The 16990-nt window shown below is 44.0% G+C and overlaps 3 protein-coding genes across 3 annotated transcripts in view; 1 reads left to right on the top strand and 2 right to left on the bottom strand.

Moving 5' to 3' along the window:
• hdc (histidine decarboxylase) overlaps positions 1-1548 on the bottom strand; it is a 12038-nt gene extending 10490 nt beyond the window's left edge. Inside the window, exons 1-3 of the mRNA XM_017441514.2 lie at positions 1369-1548; positions 672-844; positions 484-597 (exon numbers count right to left, since the gene is read on the bottom strand). Of these exons, the coding sequence (XP_017297003.2) occupies positions 484-597; positions 672-844; positions 1369-1489 (408 nt within the window). The 5' untranslated portion in view covers positions 1490-1548. The remainder of the gene's footprint in view (positions 1-483; positions 598-671; positions 845-1368) is intronic.
• A 3317-nt stretch (positions 1549-4865) lies between these two features.
• On the top strand, positions 4866-16137 carry usp8 (ubiquitin specific peptidase 8). The gene is made up of 19 exons (XM_017441519.3): positions 4866-4996; positions 6492-6673; positions 6798-6942; positions 7024-7109; positions 7196-7337; positions 7705-7747; positions 7853-8024; positions 8534-8696; positions 8784-8925; positions 9483-9760; positions 9849-10331; positions 10419-10493; positions 10588-10886; positions 11758-11979; positions 12058-12268; positions 13052-13288; positions 13376-13518; positions 14273-14405; positions 14489-16137. Exons 2-19 carry the CDS (start codon positions 6570-6572, stop codon positions 14645-14647), a joined length of 3237 nt encoding a protein of 1078 aa, XP_017297008.1. The 5' UTR covers positions 4866-4996; positions 6492-6569; the 3' UTR covers positions 14648-16137.
• A 19-nt stretch (positions 16138-16156) lies between these two features.
• LOC112449962 overlaps positions 16157-16990 on the bottom strand; it is an 8295-nt gene continuing 7461 nt past the window's right edge. Inside the window, exons 6-7 of the mRNA XM_025002928.2 lie at positions 16458-16587; positions 16157-16389 (exon numbers count right to left, since the gene is read on the bottom strand). Coding sequence (XP_024858696.1) covers positions 16201-16389; positions 16458-16587 — 319 coding nt within the window. The 3' untranslated portion in view covers positions 16157-16200. The remainder of the gene's footprint in view (positions 16390-16457; positions 16588-16990) is intronic.

Here is a 16990-nt window from a genome sequence, read left to right as displayed (position 1 = left end):
TCAGGTCTTTAAAGGGACAGTTCAGGTCTTTAAGGGACAGTTCAGGTCTTTAAAGGGACAGTTCAGGTCTTTAAGGGACAGGTCAGGTCTTTAAGGAACAGGTCAGGTCTTTAAAGGGACAGTTCAGGTCTTTAAAGGGACAGTTCAGGTCTTTAAGGAACAGGTCAGGTCTTTAAAGGGACAGGTCAGGTCTTTAAAGGGACAGTTAAGTTTAATAAATCGTTTCATTTTCAGGTTATCTTTGTTGAATTCTGTGGTTCTTTGTGAGCATAAATACTGCAGCAGCTGGATGCTAAAGTAAAACTTTTGAATATTTATAAAAATAATTTTGCATTTTAGAGAACTGAGTTGTTTTGATGCGACAGCGACTCATTTTGGTCTTCAGCTCGTCCTCAGAGAACTATCTACAGCAGGTAAGATATTAACTGCTCATCATCGACCCACAGGTCTGAACTTTAATATTAGCTGCTGTCGTTTACCTACCCAGGTAAATCCCAAACAGTTGATGGCATCGGCCAACATGTCCCCCAGCATGGACGGCCATGAGGTCAGGCTGGGGAAGTAGGCGTGCATGTTGGGGCTCTGCCAGTGAACAACCTGCACAAAAAAACATTTTAAATAATCGTCTCAGTCAAACCACAGCACAGATGAAGGCGGGGCCGGGCGCTCACTCCTGGCATGATGACTCTCTCGATGTCGTTGAAGATGTTCTCCCAGTCCTCCGGTTCTGCCGGCGCCGCGTCGGGAAGCAGCTCACGCATGTAACCCGGTTTCACGTCTGGAATGACCCGCCTGTCTCTGATGGAGCTCAGGTACTGAGAGATGTAGTCCACCAGCTCCTTACCTGCCCAGGAGCAGAAAAATGAACATTTTCTGCTGAAATATAAAACTGAAGACTTCACCAGAGAAGCTGAAAGTGAGCTGAGTGATTAAAGAGAAGAAACATGAGCAGAAGGACAGAAAAAAAACAAAAAGGACATGAGAAGACAGGAAGGACGCATCAGGAGACACAAAGGGTGCATTTAAAAGACAAAAAGGATGTACAAGGAGGCAAAAAGAGACTAAAAGAATTCACAAAAATATGCAAAAGGACACAAGAGGATAAAAAGAACCCATAAGAGACAAAAAGGATGCATAGGGAGACTTTATGGGACAAAATGGATGAATGAGGAGACATAAAAAGACCAAAAATACAGAAAAAAGGAAGCATAAAGAAAGACAAACAGAGCAAGTTTGCCATCGATTTTCAAAAATCACATTTTCAAAGAATCTGAAGAGATCTGAATGCATTTCAGTGAGAAATAGAACACGAAACAAATCCAAACAGCGTCCAGAAGAAACAGGAAACAGAGTGACTCCTGAGGTTACCTCTGCGGTTGTATTCCTGCATTCTGACAGATCCGACCTTCTCTGGCTGAGCAACACGAGGCTTTAGGAGGACCGGAGGATCCAGAACCGGACGATCTAGGACCTGAAACCTCAGGAACATTTATAAACCGTCTGCTGAAGAACACGCCTCGAATCCGTGACGCACTCCAGCTGCTGCTCGGCTCGGTGTTTGCCTTCCTCTTTGATTCAGCCAGAAGAACGGATCGTTTCTTTGTTCTGACCCTGAAATATTCCTCCCATCAGAAAACAGCATGAAACTGAATCTGTTCATGCAGAAAAAAACGTTTATTTGATGCATGAAGGCTGTCATAGTTCACACACATCATAAAGGGTGGGACTCCCTCTTTAGGGTCAGACGCTGAGCTAACATTTGCTGTGGTAGTAGCTGAGAGTCCTCCTCGGCACGTACTGGGAGCTCCAACAGATCTCCTCAAAGAACCTGAAAATGTTAAATAAATAGTTTAAAAAGTTTTTTGATGCAACAAATTTGTGAAGTTAATTTTATTTTTCTGTCCCTCTCTGACTGTCCCACCCTGTCTGGTTTTAAGCTTAATTTTAGTCTGCAATTACAAACATATTTAATTCTATTTTAAATTACTATTAGAAAAGTATTTATTTTACCTCAGTAACTGGGAGAAAGGTAATAAATGTAACTAAATCCACCCATTAGACGGAGTAAAGCTCTGATATACAAGATCTTTGTGGAATTATTTTTGTTTATGAGAGAATGAGACAGAAAGATTCTGGTTCTGACCAGATGGATGGTTCGCAATAATTAGAGTAAATGGAGGTAACGATGTACCTGCGGGAGGGCTGGGGGTAACGATGTACCTGCGGGGAGAGCTGCGGGTAACTACGTACCTGCGGGAGGGCTGCAGGTGACGATGTACCTGCAGGAGAGCTGCGGGTAATGATGTACCTGTAGGAGGGCTGCGGGTAACGATGTACCTGTAGGAGGGCTGCGGGTGACGATGTACCTGTAGGAGGGCTGCGGGTGACGATGTACCTGCAGGAGGGCTGCGGGTGACGATGTACCTGTAGGAGGGCTGCGGGTAACGATGTACCTGCAGGAGGGCTGCGGGTGACGATGTACCTGTAGGAGGGCTGCGGGTAACGATGTACCTGCATGAGGGCTGCAGGTCACCCTCTCACTGCCGTCGGTTTCTAAACATAAAACAGCTCCAGATGTTTTCTCATCTGGCCTGAAGGAGAGACGGTGATTTCCCATAATGCAGCTGGCATCATGGGAAATAAAAGAACAAAGAATAAACTCACAATAAAAGATAAAATGATGACGTCATGATGAATTAGTGCTTTTTAAACCCTGACAAAAGCTGCAGCAGCACCTGGACTCTGCTGTTTACTGTTCGATATGTGATACCTGCTCCGTGTTCCCGTTAGGCTCAGGAGGATGTTTACCTTCTGAAAACATCATCGTTACAGAAACTCGTTCTAACAAACTGTCTGCCATCTTTAACTCATCTCACCTGGACTGAAGACACAAAGCATTCTGGGAATAAAACTTCCTTCAAAACAAAACTGTTAATATGGGAATAAAACAAACCTTCATGATCCAAAGATCAACATAAATATGACAAAGTGGCGACAGTGGGAAGGAATGACTTCTTTTTAACAGGAAGAAACCTCCTGCAGAACCAGAACCAGAACCAGGCTCAGGATGGGCGGCCATTTATCTCTGCCAGCTTGGGTTAGAGAGGACAGGAAAGAGACGCAGACAAACAGGAAGTGGTCCAGGTGTGGTTCTTATGGGCAGAAAATCACAGGTTATACAGAAATAATTACAGCAGAGCGAGTAAAGACAGCAGCAGACTGAGGACATGTGGACAGTTTGTCCTCCAGATGTCTCAGCCTATAGAAGCAGAACTAAAGGAGAGCTCAGGAAACCCAAACCGACCCGAACTGTAGGATTTATCAGAAAGGAAAGACTTAAAGCAGACAGGATGTCGGCCTCCCAGACAGAAACTGGAAGTCGGAGCCTGAGAACTGGAAGCTCCGCCTCCTGTTCTCCTTTTAGAACCTCTAGGAACCAGAAGGAAACCTGCAGTCTGAGAGCGAAGAGCTTTTCAGACATTTAAGACTCACCGTGAAGTGATGAGCAGAAGTCAAAGACTAAAGATTTTATTTTAGTTTATTTTTAAGTTGTTGGGTTTTGGTTCATTTTTAAGTCAGAACTTTCACAGAGACGGTTTTGATCCCTCAGCTGTCCGGACGCCCGGCGGCGGCGTGTTCATGTCACATCAGGCAGAGCACACTAAGCTTATTGTGCCTTTCGCCTCGCTGTGGCTTTATGTCTGAGAGTCTGAACCTGATGAAAGCTGGCTCAATTTAAGGCTTGACATCAAAGGCAAAGTGCTTTACGTCAAACCTTGTTCTGCTTTTATTCAAACGAGCCGATAAAACCACAAAGAAAACTTCTATATGAGCCCAACGATTCAAACAAAAGGTCAAGAGCAATTTGTTCGGAGAACATGGCCGCCGGGTTTGATACGGAACCAGAACCAGACTGTCTGAGAATCAAACTGAAAGGCTTTACAGATGTTCCTCCTGAGTGGCAGCAACTTGAACAGAACAAACCAAACTAATTATAATATGAAGAAAAGACGTTACAGAGAGAAAGTCTTGTTCCTTTTTGTAAAACTGATATTTAAAGAATAATTTTTAAAAAGCAAAAACATTTATAGTTACAAGTTTTTAACAGTGGAACCTCCGCTGTTTGAGCTTTAATTGTTTTTGTGTTGTTTGTTGTTTACTTACTGTTTGGTTAGATTTGAGTTCTTTCAGCTTTTTTTAATCATATGAAAACGTTAAGCTTGTTCTGGATATTTTTTAACTTTTACACCTTTTGATTTATCTTTAAATGTTATTTTTAAACATGTTTTTTGCACATTTCAGGTTCATAAAGTTTTCTGTAAAGTGAATTCAGGTGTTTTGGTAAGTTTAATGTAATTTATTCTTCTGAGAACAGTTTTGTCATCTAGTTTAAAAATGATCCTAATATAAGAAACATTTAAATTCCTGAAGGTGTCAAATTAATTTATGTGATAATATTAAGAGTTGATCTTTTATCAACGTAATCAATTTTTAAGTGACATGTTTGTAAATTTTGTGTAATCTGTTACTTTTATGAGATCTTTACCCATCTATAGAAGGTAGATTTAAGAATAATTCATACCCTAGCAAGAAAACACTGCAGAGTTCTGCTGCTACCTTTTCCATTTTAAAGAAGATCACTAGAGGAGTAAAATTTCCCATATTCCTTCTTTAATTTACATTTATATATTTATTTATATTTTTTTTAAACATTGGCAAATACTTTTTAAATAACTCCAGGACTGCCACACCAGACATACTCATTTAATTACATTTAATTATTGTATTTTCTGTCTCTAATCGCCTCCCTCGTCTCTTTTTATTTGTGGCGTGTAATTACACTCCCGTCCTCTTGGTGGCGCCAACGAGCGTCTCCGCGGGTTTAACCGACGCCACCGAACGCCAGAGAAGATGGCGAAGAAGAAGAGAGCGGAACAAGAAACAAGAAATCAGCTGTCAAAAAAAGTAGCTTAAGTAAACAACGGAGCAGAATAAGGTAAAACTGTGATTCTGTGATTGTTTATTCCACAAACTGCCGCTACGGTTTAGTTTGTTTTGCAGCCGGAAAATCTGTACGAAGCGCTGAATGTCTCCATCACTACCGGTCTGTAGTTAGCTTAATCTCAAAACAAGCTAACCTAGCTAGCTAGGTGGCTAACTGGGAAGACAACAAGTTCACATTCTGGTCCCTAAAACATGTCTATATATCAACGCGCTGGTCAGCATTTTTACATTGAGTGAGGTCAGTTTAGTTTCCTGTTATCTGAGCAGAAAACCTTAATATGAAGCAGATATTTGCGGCTAATTTTAACTAGAATACAACTTAATGTTGTTGACAGGTCCTGCGCCAGCTAACCGTAGCTACATGCTAACTAATGTTGGCTAAGAGGCGAACTGTTGGAGCTACATTTGTTTAAAAGTTATTTTTCATTCGTGTGTCGTTTTTTCACGTCAGCAGACTCTTATTTTGGTCGTTTTAAAGGCTTCATCAAAGCTAAACTAGTATTTCCTTAACTTGCAGGTCGTCGTTTTACTTTTCTACTTAATTTATGATTTATTCTTCAGTGATGACATTCATTCCTTTTAAAATTATATTTACTTGTCATAACAGAATTTAAATATATCGAAATTAACAATCCTTCAGAAGTGAAACTGTTTTGTTAAGATTCATACCTGAAATTGTTTGAGGAAGAAAAATCTGTTAGAAGATATAAAAAAGTTTAGGTTTTAATTTACATATTTATTTGCTAAATTTGATATGTGTTACACATAAGAAGTTATTCTTAGTCAAAAAGAACAGATATCCAGATGAAAAATCAACCTTTGAGAGATTTCTAATATTTTATTCTTTAAACAGATCAGTTTTTATTCATGATTATTTCAGCTTCAAATATTTCCAACTTCTTTTTCAGAATAAAGATTATAGATTTCTAATTTCATATTTCACCTGTTCTTTGTTAAAACAACATCAGAGGTTTTATTAGAGACCCTAAATACCTTTTGTAGATATTTAATTTAGATATTTTAAACATTTTCTACTCGTTAAAATACAAACTTTTGTTTTTCAGCAACAATTTCAAGTATTTAGATATTTGAAATATTTTTTTTCAACAAGTGATGCTTTTTATTAAAACCATTAGAACACATTTGCTGATTAAAATAACAACCGAGGACTCAAAAATGACAACAAATTTTAGATATATGTAAATCATAGCGTAAACGATAGTTTCTTCCTATAAAACCTAATTGTCAGAAATCCACAAACTTCCTTCTTTTAGGAAGAATCTTTCTAGGACTTCTGCGTTAAAAGTAATAAATCTGAAAGCTGATTGTAGACAAATGTTCATTTTGATGAAGAACTGAATCACAGATTTCTGTTGGAAGTATTTTATGATAAATTAGAGTTAACAGAGTCTTAATGTTGGTCTGTAAATAAACCGTCTCCGTGTCACACAAACGGCACTGATTCTCTTTCACTTTCTGTTTTGGAGGAATGTCTGGCGCTTGTGGGAGGCGCTGACTCACTGACTGACTGGTGGCCGGTTTGAAGACTGAACACATCTGCCAAGATGCCTGCCGTATCTACAGAGGTCAAAGAGTTGTATTTATCCACATCTCTGGGTGACCTCAACAAAAAAGCTGAAGTGAAGCCGGACAAGACGAGCACCAGAAGGTGTGGCTGTGTGTTGTTTGATGTATTTAAATAAGAAGGAGAAGAAACAAGATTTTACTGTAGGCTGACCTGAGGAAGTCCCGGCGACGCGGTGATGGTCTTTATGTTTCTGTGCCACCTGCAGCTATGTTCAGAGTGCCTGCAAACTCTTCAAGGCGGCCGAGGAGAATCGTCTGGACAGGGATGAGGAGAAAGCGTACGTTCTCTACATGAAGTATTTAACAGTATATGACATCATCAAGAAGAGGCCAGACTTCAAACAACAACCGGTGGGAATAATCTCTGTAGATTTAAGTTATTTTACTTTTAAAGTGGCACTCAGTTCCTGTTTCCTGTCCCCATGTCTGTAGGAATATTACATAACTATGCTTGGGCCAAATAGCTTTAAGAAAGCCATCGAAGAAGCTGAGAAGCTGTCTGAAAGCCTTAAACTCAGGTTGGACTTTTTCTCCTTCTGTACTTTAAGTCACATTCTGCACGGCCACCCCGTTCAGGTTCGACTCATTCTTACATTTCAAACAGGTACGAAGAAGTCGAGGTCCGGAAGAAACTGGAGGAGAAGGAGAGACTGGAGGAGAAGAAGAAAAAGGAGGAAGAGACGGAGAAAGAGAAGGAGCGGAGCTCTCCGAAAACCTCGTCTGTAAACAGGAAGGACAGCAAAAAGGTGGAAATATTCTGTTAATGTCTCCTCAAAAACATTCAGACTGTAAAAATAAAGTTCTGCACCTTCACGTTTTAAACAACAAACTAAATTATTTTTCTCTTATTTACTTAATAATTACAGAATTCATTATTTACTCATATATTACTAACGAAACAACTTATTAAAACTGAGCAAACTGATTTAAATGAGTCAGAGATTTCCTGCAGCGATCTGTTGGAAAGGTGTTCTCCAGGAGAGGATGTTCTGGATTGTTCTTTGTGGATGACATCCTTTCCTCCACCGCCGCTTCAGATACGCCCAGAAAAATAATTTTAATAATGTAATAAATGTGATAAATGTAATAAATGTGATGATGTCTGTGTTCCAGGTGAAAGGAGAGCAGAACGAGCTGAAGAGTGTCATCACAAAAGGTAAACGAAATAACACAAAATAAAATATTGTGACAAACCTTTCTTCTTTTGCACAGTTTTACCTGAACTTGTGTGTCTGTGTCTGTGTCTGTGTGTGTGTGTCAGCTGCGCAGCCGGCAGGCGGGATCACAGCTGAGAAACTTTTCCAGATGATGAAGGACCAGACCATCTCCATAATGGTCATGGACGCCCGCAGCCACAGAGACTACGAGGACTCCCACATTCAGGTCGCCGGTCAGACGTGCATCAGTGTCCCTGAGGAGGCCGTTAGTCCGGGGTGAGAGCGGCCGCCACACCTGACTGATTTAATCTTAGTCTGGGTTCAAACTCTGACACTAATTAGGTTTGTTGTTTCTGCACCACAAAAACACTGTAATCAACAAAAAATGAGCATTTTTGAAAATACTATGCCATTTTCCACTTTAGGGTTGCGCTCTTTTCTTGATTTGCCTCCTAAATGAGCTGCATCTTATTTAATTATTGGATTTTTATTAATCCACCTCATGATAAGATCTGTTTTAGGTGATATAGAGCTCTACAACACAGTGGAAGTGAACGACATCGCTGATTTTATTTATTTATTTATTTATTATTTTAGCTGATAGTCTTCATTTAGGTGAATATTTTGAGTTTTTTTAATGAAAGTTCAGCAGGATGGTGTCAGATTCAGTTCACTTTTCTTTAAGTTAAATAAATGCGAAGTTTCCAAAATATTCCTGATTATTTTAATGTTTGATATCGGATCCAGTTTAAATGTAGTTAATAAACGTGTTGTTGTCTTTTCAGAATCACTGTGAACCAGATTGAAGCGAAGCTGCCTGAAGTGTCCAAGGATCACTGGCGGCAGCGAGGATTCGTGGATTATTTAATCCTTCTGGACTGGTTCAGTTCAGCGTCGGACCTTAAATTAGGCACCACCCTGCAGAGCCTGAAAGACGCCCTCTTCAAGGTGTTTCTCTGCTCGTCTTCACTGCTCGCTGTGAGCGTGGCCGTGAAGTTTTCATGTAAATAACAGTTTTTTTCTAACCCTTCTCAGTGGGACAGCCTGACCATTTTGCGTAGCGAGCCTCTAGTGCTGGAGGGGGGCTACGAGAACTGGCTGCTGTTCTACCCCATGTACTCGACCAACGCTAAAGTTCAGCCTCCGAGGCAGACGATCACCAGCAGCCTGCCTCAGCGTGAGTCTGACCAGCGCCGTGGCTTTCTTTTTTTATTTTTACAAACAGCCACTCATCGAAGGCATGAATGTCACATAAATCTGGAGCTTTTATGATTTTATTTTCCAGGATGGAATGATTATATATGTACTTAACAATCACAGATATACTTTCACCCAAACCCTTTAATAAGTGATGCTTTAGGTCCTGGGAGGTCTTTTAATTTGACAGGTTTATGTTTGCAAAGAGAAACTACCAGCTGCGTTCAATCATGATCACCAATGATCAGTTGAGTTTGTTGAGTTTTTGAAGCAAATGTTGGGTCACACAGGGGGGAGCGTTTTCAGCATGTTTTTCGTCATTTTCTTTGTTTTTTGCCTAAATCAGCTCCGTTGGTCACATCTGTCTCCGGTTTTATGGATGTCTAACAAATGAAAAGTGTCAAAAAGATCTTTTGACCAAGCTGTTTGTTTAAATAAGACAAGTTTTTTCTTTAAAACAGTCTGATTCCACCTAAAACAAGGATAAATGTTCTGTCATGTAATATTCCTTTTTTCTGCTCTGCGATGTCCCAACAGTGAACTTCAGCTACCCGTCTCTAGAGGAGCCGAAACCTTCGACTCCCGTTCAGCCGGAGGCCGAAGTTCCACCTGAGCCTCTCGAGCCCTCGGCTCCGGCGCTGGTCAACGGGCTTGCTCCTGCCGAGCCTCCAGCATCCAGGACCTCCACGGTTGCTGACAAGTTGCCGGACGCCGTTGACGCCTCCGCCGCTGGCTCCACGGCGTCTGGGCTCAACTCGACTAAGAAGGGTTCCTCGTCCAACCAGTCCCCTGTAACGAGCAGATCTTTCCCCCAGGTGTTTATTTACCGGCCCTGAAAGCTGTCGGGTCTTTTGAACGAGCCTCAGATGCAAGTATGACTCAGTTTGGTTTCTCTGTTTGCAGTTCGACCGAACCAAGAAACCATCTGTCCCAGATCAGACTAAAGCCAACCTGAAGAAAGACTCCACTCCGAATGGTCCGATTATCCCCGACCGCGCCGCCAAACCGGCGTTCGGCACCGGCGCCGCTCTGTCTAAAGACGAACAGAAGCAGATACACTCCGAGGTGCTGGCCATGAAGGAGAAGGCGAAACAGGAGCAGGAAAAACGCAACCAGGAGCGCCGTTTGGAAGAGGAGCAGAAGGAGAAGGAGACGAGAGAGAGGCTGGAACGGGAGGAGAGCGAGAAGAGGAGGAAGGAAGATGAAGAGAAGAAACATCAGGAGAAAAAGAAGCTGGAGAGGCAGAAAGCAGAGGAAGAGGAGGACAAAGAGAACCGGGTTTGGGATGAGCGGGAGAGGACAGGAAAAGAGCCGAATTCCGACGGCCCTTCAAAGAGCATGTCTCTGGATTCTCCTGCTCCGAACCACATCGTCAGTGAAATAAAGGCGAGTTTTAGCTCCACCTTCTTCTCTCAGGAACAAAATGAAAGTGAGAGGCACTTTTCAAACCCTCGGTTTGTGTTTGCTTCCCAGAGGGAGCCTCTGACCCGAGCGAGGAGTGAGGAGATGGGGCGGAGCGTCCCGGGCCTCCCGGACGGTTGGATGAAGGTGCGTCTCGTTTGAGGCTCGCACGTCGAGTCGCTTCGTGTTGTTATGTTTGAATCTTTTAACCGGGGACATTTTTATTTCTTTTCCTGGTCAGTTCCTCGACACGGTGACCGGTACCTACAGGTACTATCACTCCCCGACCAACCGCGTCCACCTGTACCCCCCCGAGGTCAGCGTTCCTCAGACCCCTCCCTCCACGCCGCCGACCGCCAAACCGAAGCCGCCGCAACCAGCTGAGCCGGACACCAGCCGCGAGCGAGAGCGCGAGCAGTCCAAACTGAAGCGCTCCTACTCGTCCCCGGACATCAGCCAGGACCTGAGGGAGGAGGCCCAGAAGAAGGCGGCCGCCCCCGCCCCCATCGCCGTCATCCCCAGCATCAACAGGGAGACCAAGTAAGGCGGCGTCCGCCAAATATTCCTGTTTTAGGTCCAAACTGTTGGGCTGGAAAAGAGCCTGGAAAAACCTGGAATTGGCTTTTTATGTTTTCCAGGTCTGTAGAGAAAAGAAAGTAGTTTTTGAGAAAACAAATGTGTTTCCAGACTTAAAAAGAAAAGATTTTACAAAAGTAAAAAAGCAGAATACTTTCAGATTTATTTTGTGTGAGATTTAGACAAACATTAATGTGCAAAAGTTTTAAACCAGAACCATTTTTCTTCCTTTGCTTCCAAAATCTGGATCTTAAAAAGAAAATATTATTTAAAACTCAGTCAGTTCTATTCAATTAAAACTCTGAAACGACTCAAAAACTGACAGAATATCTGAAAACCTGAGTTTAGAAAAGAGACTTTTTAAAATGTTTAAATAAAAAAAGCCTCTGCTGCCACCTGGTGGTGAAACACAAACACTTCTTTCTGCCTCGTCTGTAAAAATGGACTAAAACAAAATTTTAAATCTATTTAGTTGACACTTTATTGAATCTTTTTGTCCCAATGAATGATTAAATCAGTTCTTATTTAAAGAATTCCTGTAGAGTATCGAAGCTGTCAAATCTCTATTTTTAAAACTTTAAACCTTTTCTTTTTAAGCCCGGTTCTTTTTTGGCTTCAGTTGTGTGTAAAACAGTTTGTTAACTTCTGAATTGTTTCTGTTTGGTCTGAAGAGATTAAATGAAGTGAAAAAAGTTGGTTTAATTTGAATCTTAAATCTTCTGCTGTCTGGATGTAAACTTGGATCGGAGCTGCTGTCTGTTTGCAGCTCTTCACTCCTTTCTTTAACCTGAAACCGTCCGATGAGCTGATCTCCTGCCATGTTTCTCTCCTCCAGGCCTCCCAGCTCAAAGGTTTATTCTAAGGCAGAGATCGTTCGGCCGTCCGCAGCTAAGATCCGTAACCTGAATCCCACGTTTGGAGGTCTGGGCGCTTCGCTGACCGGCCTCCGTAACCTGGGCAACACGTGCTACATGAACTCCATCCTGCAGTGCCTCTGCAACACTCCTGGGATGTCCGATTACTTTAATAACAACTACTACCTTGAGGACATCAACAGGTCGGGGCTCAGACGGCTGGAGGTAACTTCCTGTCAGGAGTGAGCCGAAGCTTCAGTCTCTGTCTCCGTCTCCTTCAGGTCCAACATTCTCGGCCATAAAGGGGAGGTGGCGGAGGAGTTCGCTGTGATCATACAGTCCCTGTGGGCCGGACAGTACAAGTACATCAGTCCTCGGGACTTCAAGAACACCATCGGTAAAATCAACGAGCAGTTCGCCGGCTACGACCAGCAGGACTCCCAGGAGCTGCTGCTGTTCCTCATGGACGGGCTCCACGAAGACCTCAACAAGGTACGGAGAACGAGTCGAGTGACATCTGCCTGTTAACATTTAAAAACTTTTATTTTTTACTGGGTTTCATTTCGATGACAAATCAGAGAGGAAGTAATGAGCTGCATGTTCCTCCTGCAGCAGTGTGAACGTGCACCCGTCAGAACCTCTGTGCATGTGGACCTGAGTCTTTCTGACCCAGCTGACGGGTCAGGAGGGTTCTGGAAGGAACAGTCAGAGTTTCAGTTTTTAAATTTATTTAAAAACGTAACATCAGGAACCAGGAGCTGGTTTCTCACGGTGACGCTCTTAGTCTCCATCCTTCTGTTCGATGTTCGGACCTGCCTGCCGTCGGGCCCGGCCCAGTTCTGGTTCTGTTCGTTTCCTCAGGATGATCATCTTTTCATGCCGAACGTTGACCTGCATGCTGATGCAGCTGCATCATTTAAACATCTGCAGCTGTGGTCCCAACATCTGTCAGCCACGATTAATTCTTCTCTCTTCATCTTTTATTTTGTGCCTAATTCAGATTTTCTGCTGGATCTCTGAGTTTTAAGTTTAATTATCTCAAATTTAGGCTTAAAAATGTCCAAATGTTCCTGTTTTTGGTCTTAAATTTGTTCCTTGGTTCCTCTGCAAGTGCTCCCTGCAGGTCGGTGAAATCCAGCTGCAGACCGTTTGTTTAGCTGTTAAAATCTTTTCGTATAGTTCTGTGAAGTCAGTTCCAGAGGATCTTAACGCAGGTTTCGGCTCGGTTCCTGCTGCGTGCCGTCCTCGTACCGTCACGTCTCGTTTCTCTCTCAGGCCGACAACAGGAAGCGGTACAAGGAGGAGGAGAACGACCACCTGAACGACCAAACTGCGGCCGACGTGGCCTGGAACAAACACAAGCTGCTGAACGAGTCCATCATCGTGGCACTGTTCCAGGGTCAGTTTAAGTCCACCGTGCAGTGCCTGACCTGCCACTGCAAGTCCCGCACGTTCGAGACCTTCATGTACCTGTCGCTGCCTCTGGCCTCCACCAGCAAGTGCTCCCTGCAGGTCGGCGAGTCGTCACGAGTCCTCACAAGTCGTCCGCTTTGCCGCGTCGGCTTCCTGTTTGCCTGAAGCTGTTTGTTCTGTCGGCAGGACTGTCTGCGGCTGTTCTCCAAGGAGGAGAAGCTCACCGACAACAACAAGGTGTTCTGCAGGCACTGCAAAGCCCACAGAGACTCCACCAAGAAGCTGGAGATCTGGAAGGTTCCCCCCATCCTCCTGGTGCACCTGAAACGGTCTGTGGTCGTCCCCTGAAGCCGAAAATTCGGCTGCTTCGGCTGCTAGCAGCCTGATCGTTTCCGGTCAAACCACTTTCAGCTGTTTTAGTTGTTCATGTAGCAAAACGTTCGGCTGAATCCAGAACTTTAATTATTTCACTTTATTCTTAAACAGAAAAACACAACGGTTCCTTCAGTTCTCTTTGAAGCTGCTGGTTCCGTCTTAGTCTCCTTATGCTGCTTTTAGCTGCTGTCTGCCTGACTTTAGCTTTTAGCTACATTTGTGTGAGTTTTAGCTGTTAGCTTTGGCTTTGCTACATTTAGGTTTCAGCATGGTTTTGATGATTTTAGCCAGGGAGTCACTACATTTAGCTTTTAGCTAATTTTAGTATTTGGCTATGGTTTTGTTCATTTTAGCTTATAGCTAGGGGTTTGTTACATTAAGCTTTTAGCTACTCTTTTTTTTTTTTCTAAGTTTAGCTCTTTGCTAATTGTAGCTAGGGTCCTGCTACATTTAGCTCTTAGTTACTTTTGTGCTAAATTTAGTATTTGGCTGTGGTTTTGTTAAATTAGCTTTTCGTTGTGATTTGTTATTTTTGTCAGATGATTTGTTAATTTTAGCTTATAGCTAGTGTTAGCTCTTGCTGTGGTTTGTCATGTTTTAGCTGTTTTCTGTGGTTTAGATCAGTTTTAGCGGTTTTCTGTGGTTTGGATCAGTTTTAGCTGCTGCTCCAGACTCCAGGCGAAGCTGAAGTTTTCCGTGTTCCTGCAGGTTTTCCTACGAAGGCCGGTGGAAGCAGAAGCTGCAGACGTCGGTGGACTTCCCTCTGGACAGTCTGGACCTCAGTCAGTACGTCATCGGACCCAAACAGAACCTGAAGAGATACAACCTCTATGGACTCTCTGTAAGTTCCTGTCCGTCACTTCAGGATCGCAGCCGACAGAACGCCGTCTCTGATATGTCTGACATCTTTGTTTCCCCGCCCAGAACCACTATGGCGGCTTGGACGGCGGCCATTACACGGCCTACTGTAAGAACGCCCAGAAGCAGCGCTGGTACAAGTTCGACGACCACGAAGTCACCGAGATCTCCTCCTCTTCGGTGAAGTCGTCTGCAGCCTACATCCTGTTTTACTCCACCCTGTGAGGGCGAGGCTCCAGGTTGAGCTCTTTTTAGAACCGCGGCTCTCAGAGGGGGCGACACCGCGGGTCAAAGGTCACACTGAGCCAGTGAGATCCTGGAGGCGCTCTGTGCAAAGCTTCAGCTGTTAGAGCTGCTAAAACCTGCCGCTGCACACATTACTGACCATCCAGAGACTAACCAGCTGCTCGGCGGCGCCGCAGAGCTCATTTCTGCCTTCCTGTACACAGAATCAACAGTTAGATGTTTCTTCTCGATGCTGATGTTGCACATTCTGATTTCTTCTGTAAATACTCCAGGGCAAAATGTTTGTTTAGTGACCAAATTATTCCTATTTTTTCTTTCTCTCTAGAAAGTAGCAGCCATGAAAACACGGCATTAAAAACGTTTAACTGTAAACTCTGAACAGGTGCCATCTCTCTGCGCTGCAACCAGAACTGTAAGAAAGATGGACGAAGCGTCTCTGCAGGACGATAAGAAAGCCCCGCCCCCTGCCCTCTGACAGCCTGTCAATCACAGCCTAACGTGACACTTTAATCCTTCAGTCGTTCACTGAAGCTAAATGTTTATTTGATCATCCAGCAGGCGGAAGAATCGACACCTGGAAAAATCATCTGAAGCATTTTTTTACTTTTAGTCAGGAAAACGTCCCGTTTGTTTACAGGAAGAGGCGGGACTTAAAAAATGCCCCGTGTCCAGCCACTAGGGGGCGCTTGTTGTTTGTGGCTCCAGTCCAGAGACCAGGACCAGGACCAGGAAGTCGAAGCCGGAACAGGAACAGCTTCCCTGTTGGTGAGTTTTAAGCCCCGCCCCCTTCACGTAAACAAACAGGACGTTTTAAAAAGATAAAAAGGTGTCGACTCCTGTTAGCTACTGCTGCGTGTTTAAATATTCATTCTGGAACTCATTTTTTATTCCTAACAACAAACGGTCATGTGACCTTGTGGACCGTCATTAGGGCGCCAACATGGCCGCCATGAATGCAGCTCTGCAGTCGCAGCCCAGAGCAACGCCACCTTGAGAGAAATGGGACAAACTGTGAGTGATGTGATGTGATGTTGAGGAGGAGTCTGACTACTTCGAATGTTTGGTTAATAAAACGAACAGTCAGAGCAGGTCGACCTTTAACTCCGCCTCAAAGCTTTAAATCTGCTGGAACTTCCTGCTTCCGTTTTCCGTTTCTCACCTTCAGACACTATTGAGAGAAAAACTGGGAGACGCTTCTTGGCTTTCGCTGCTCATGCTGGTTTTGATTTAGCTCATAAATTAAATTTAGTTTTTTAATTTTGTCTACTGAGCCGGAGAAAATGAAGACCTGAGAATCTGCCGTCTGCAGTTTGTTGTTTGTGGGCGGAGCTCAGATCGGAGGAAACTTCCTGCCGAGCATCAAATAGAATCAGTTTTTATTTCTTAATGCTCTGAATAAAACTTTGTTTCAAATATAACAAATATATTAACCTCAAACAACTCATATTTATTAAAGTACTTCAAATTCATCCTGTGAGCGGCCGTTTCTTTCAGACAGATCGGCTCCACGCGGTTCTGATCCGACGCCGAGCTCAGAGGCCGAGGATCTTCGGCTTCTGGAAGGGTCTCCGGCTGTACAGCAGCAGGTAGGCGTTCGGAGACGGCACCAGGCTGTCCTGGACCTCCCGGACCTCGGCGTCATCGAAGCAGAACCAGGTCCGGGCCGGGCCGTTGTAGCACACGGCCGTGTAGTGACCCATGTTCAGGTGACCCACGTGGTTCTGGAGAGGAGAAGAGCAAGTCCAGTTTCTGCGTTTCACTGAGGAGGTAAAAGTCTGAGGTTCCTCACCACGACGGCGTAAAGCTGGTACGAGGAGGCGTTCTGCTCGGACCGGGTCAGGAACCGGCTCAGGTCCAGCTTCAGGGAGAACAAGACGTTGGTCCTCAGCTTGACTTGGTTCTTTCCTCTGCAGCCGAACCTGAAGACATGAAGGACCTTCATCAGCGTCCAGCAGGAAGGAGAAGAACTGCTAACAGGGTCACCGTGGCAACCACACACCTGTGTCTCTCACTCCCTGACAACAGTTGCTGTGCAAAAACTGTTAGCCTGTTTTATATGATGAGTTTCTGAGAGCTTAGATACAAGGTGTGTGACCCGGTTTAGAGTCCAAATAGGACCGGGTTTAGAGCTCAAACAGGACCGGGTTTAGAGCTCCAACAGGACCGGGTTTAGAGCTCAAACAGGACCGGGTTTAGAGCTCCAACAGGACCGGGTTTAGAGCTCAAACAGGACCGGGTTTAGAGTCCAAACAGGACCAGGTTTAGAGCTCCTAACAGGACTGGGTTTAGAGCTCCAAACAGGACCGGGTTTAGAGCTCCAAC

Source organism: Kryptolebias marmoratus, linkage group LG15 (genome assembly GCF_001649575.2).
Source record: "Kryptolebias marmoratus isolate JLee-2015 linkage group LG15, ASM164957v2, whole genome shotgun sequence".
NCBI classification, from domain to species: Eukaryota; Metazoa; Chordata; class Actinopteri; order Cyprinodontiformes; family Rivulidae; genus Kryptolebias; species Kryptolebias marmoratus.
This window is presented reverse-complemented; position numbering and strand designations above follow the sequence as displayed.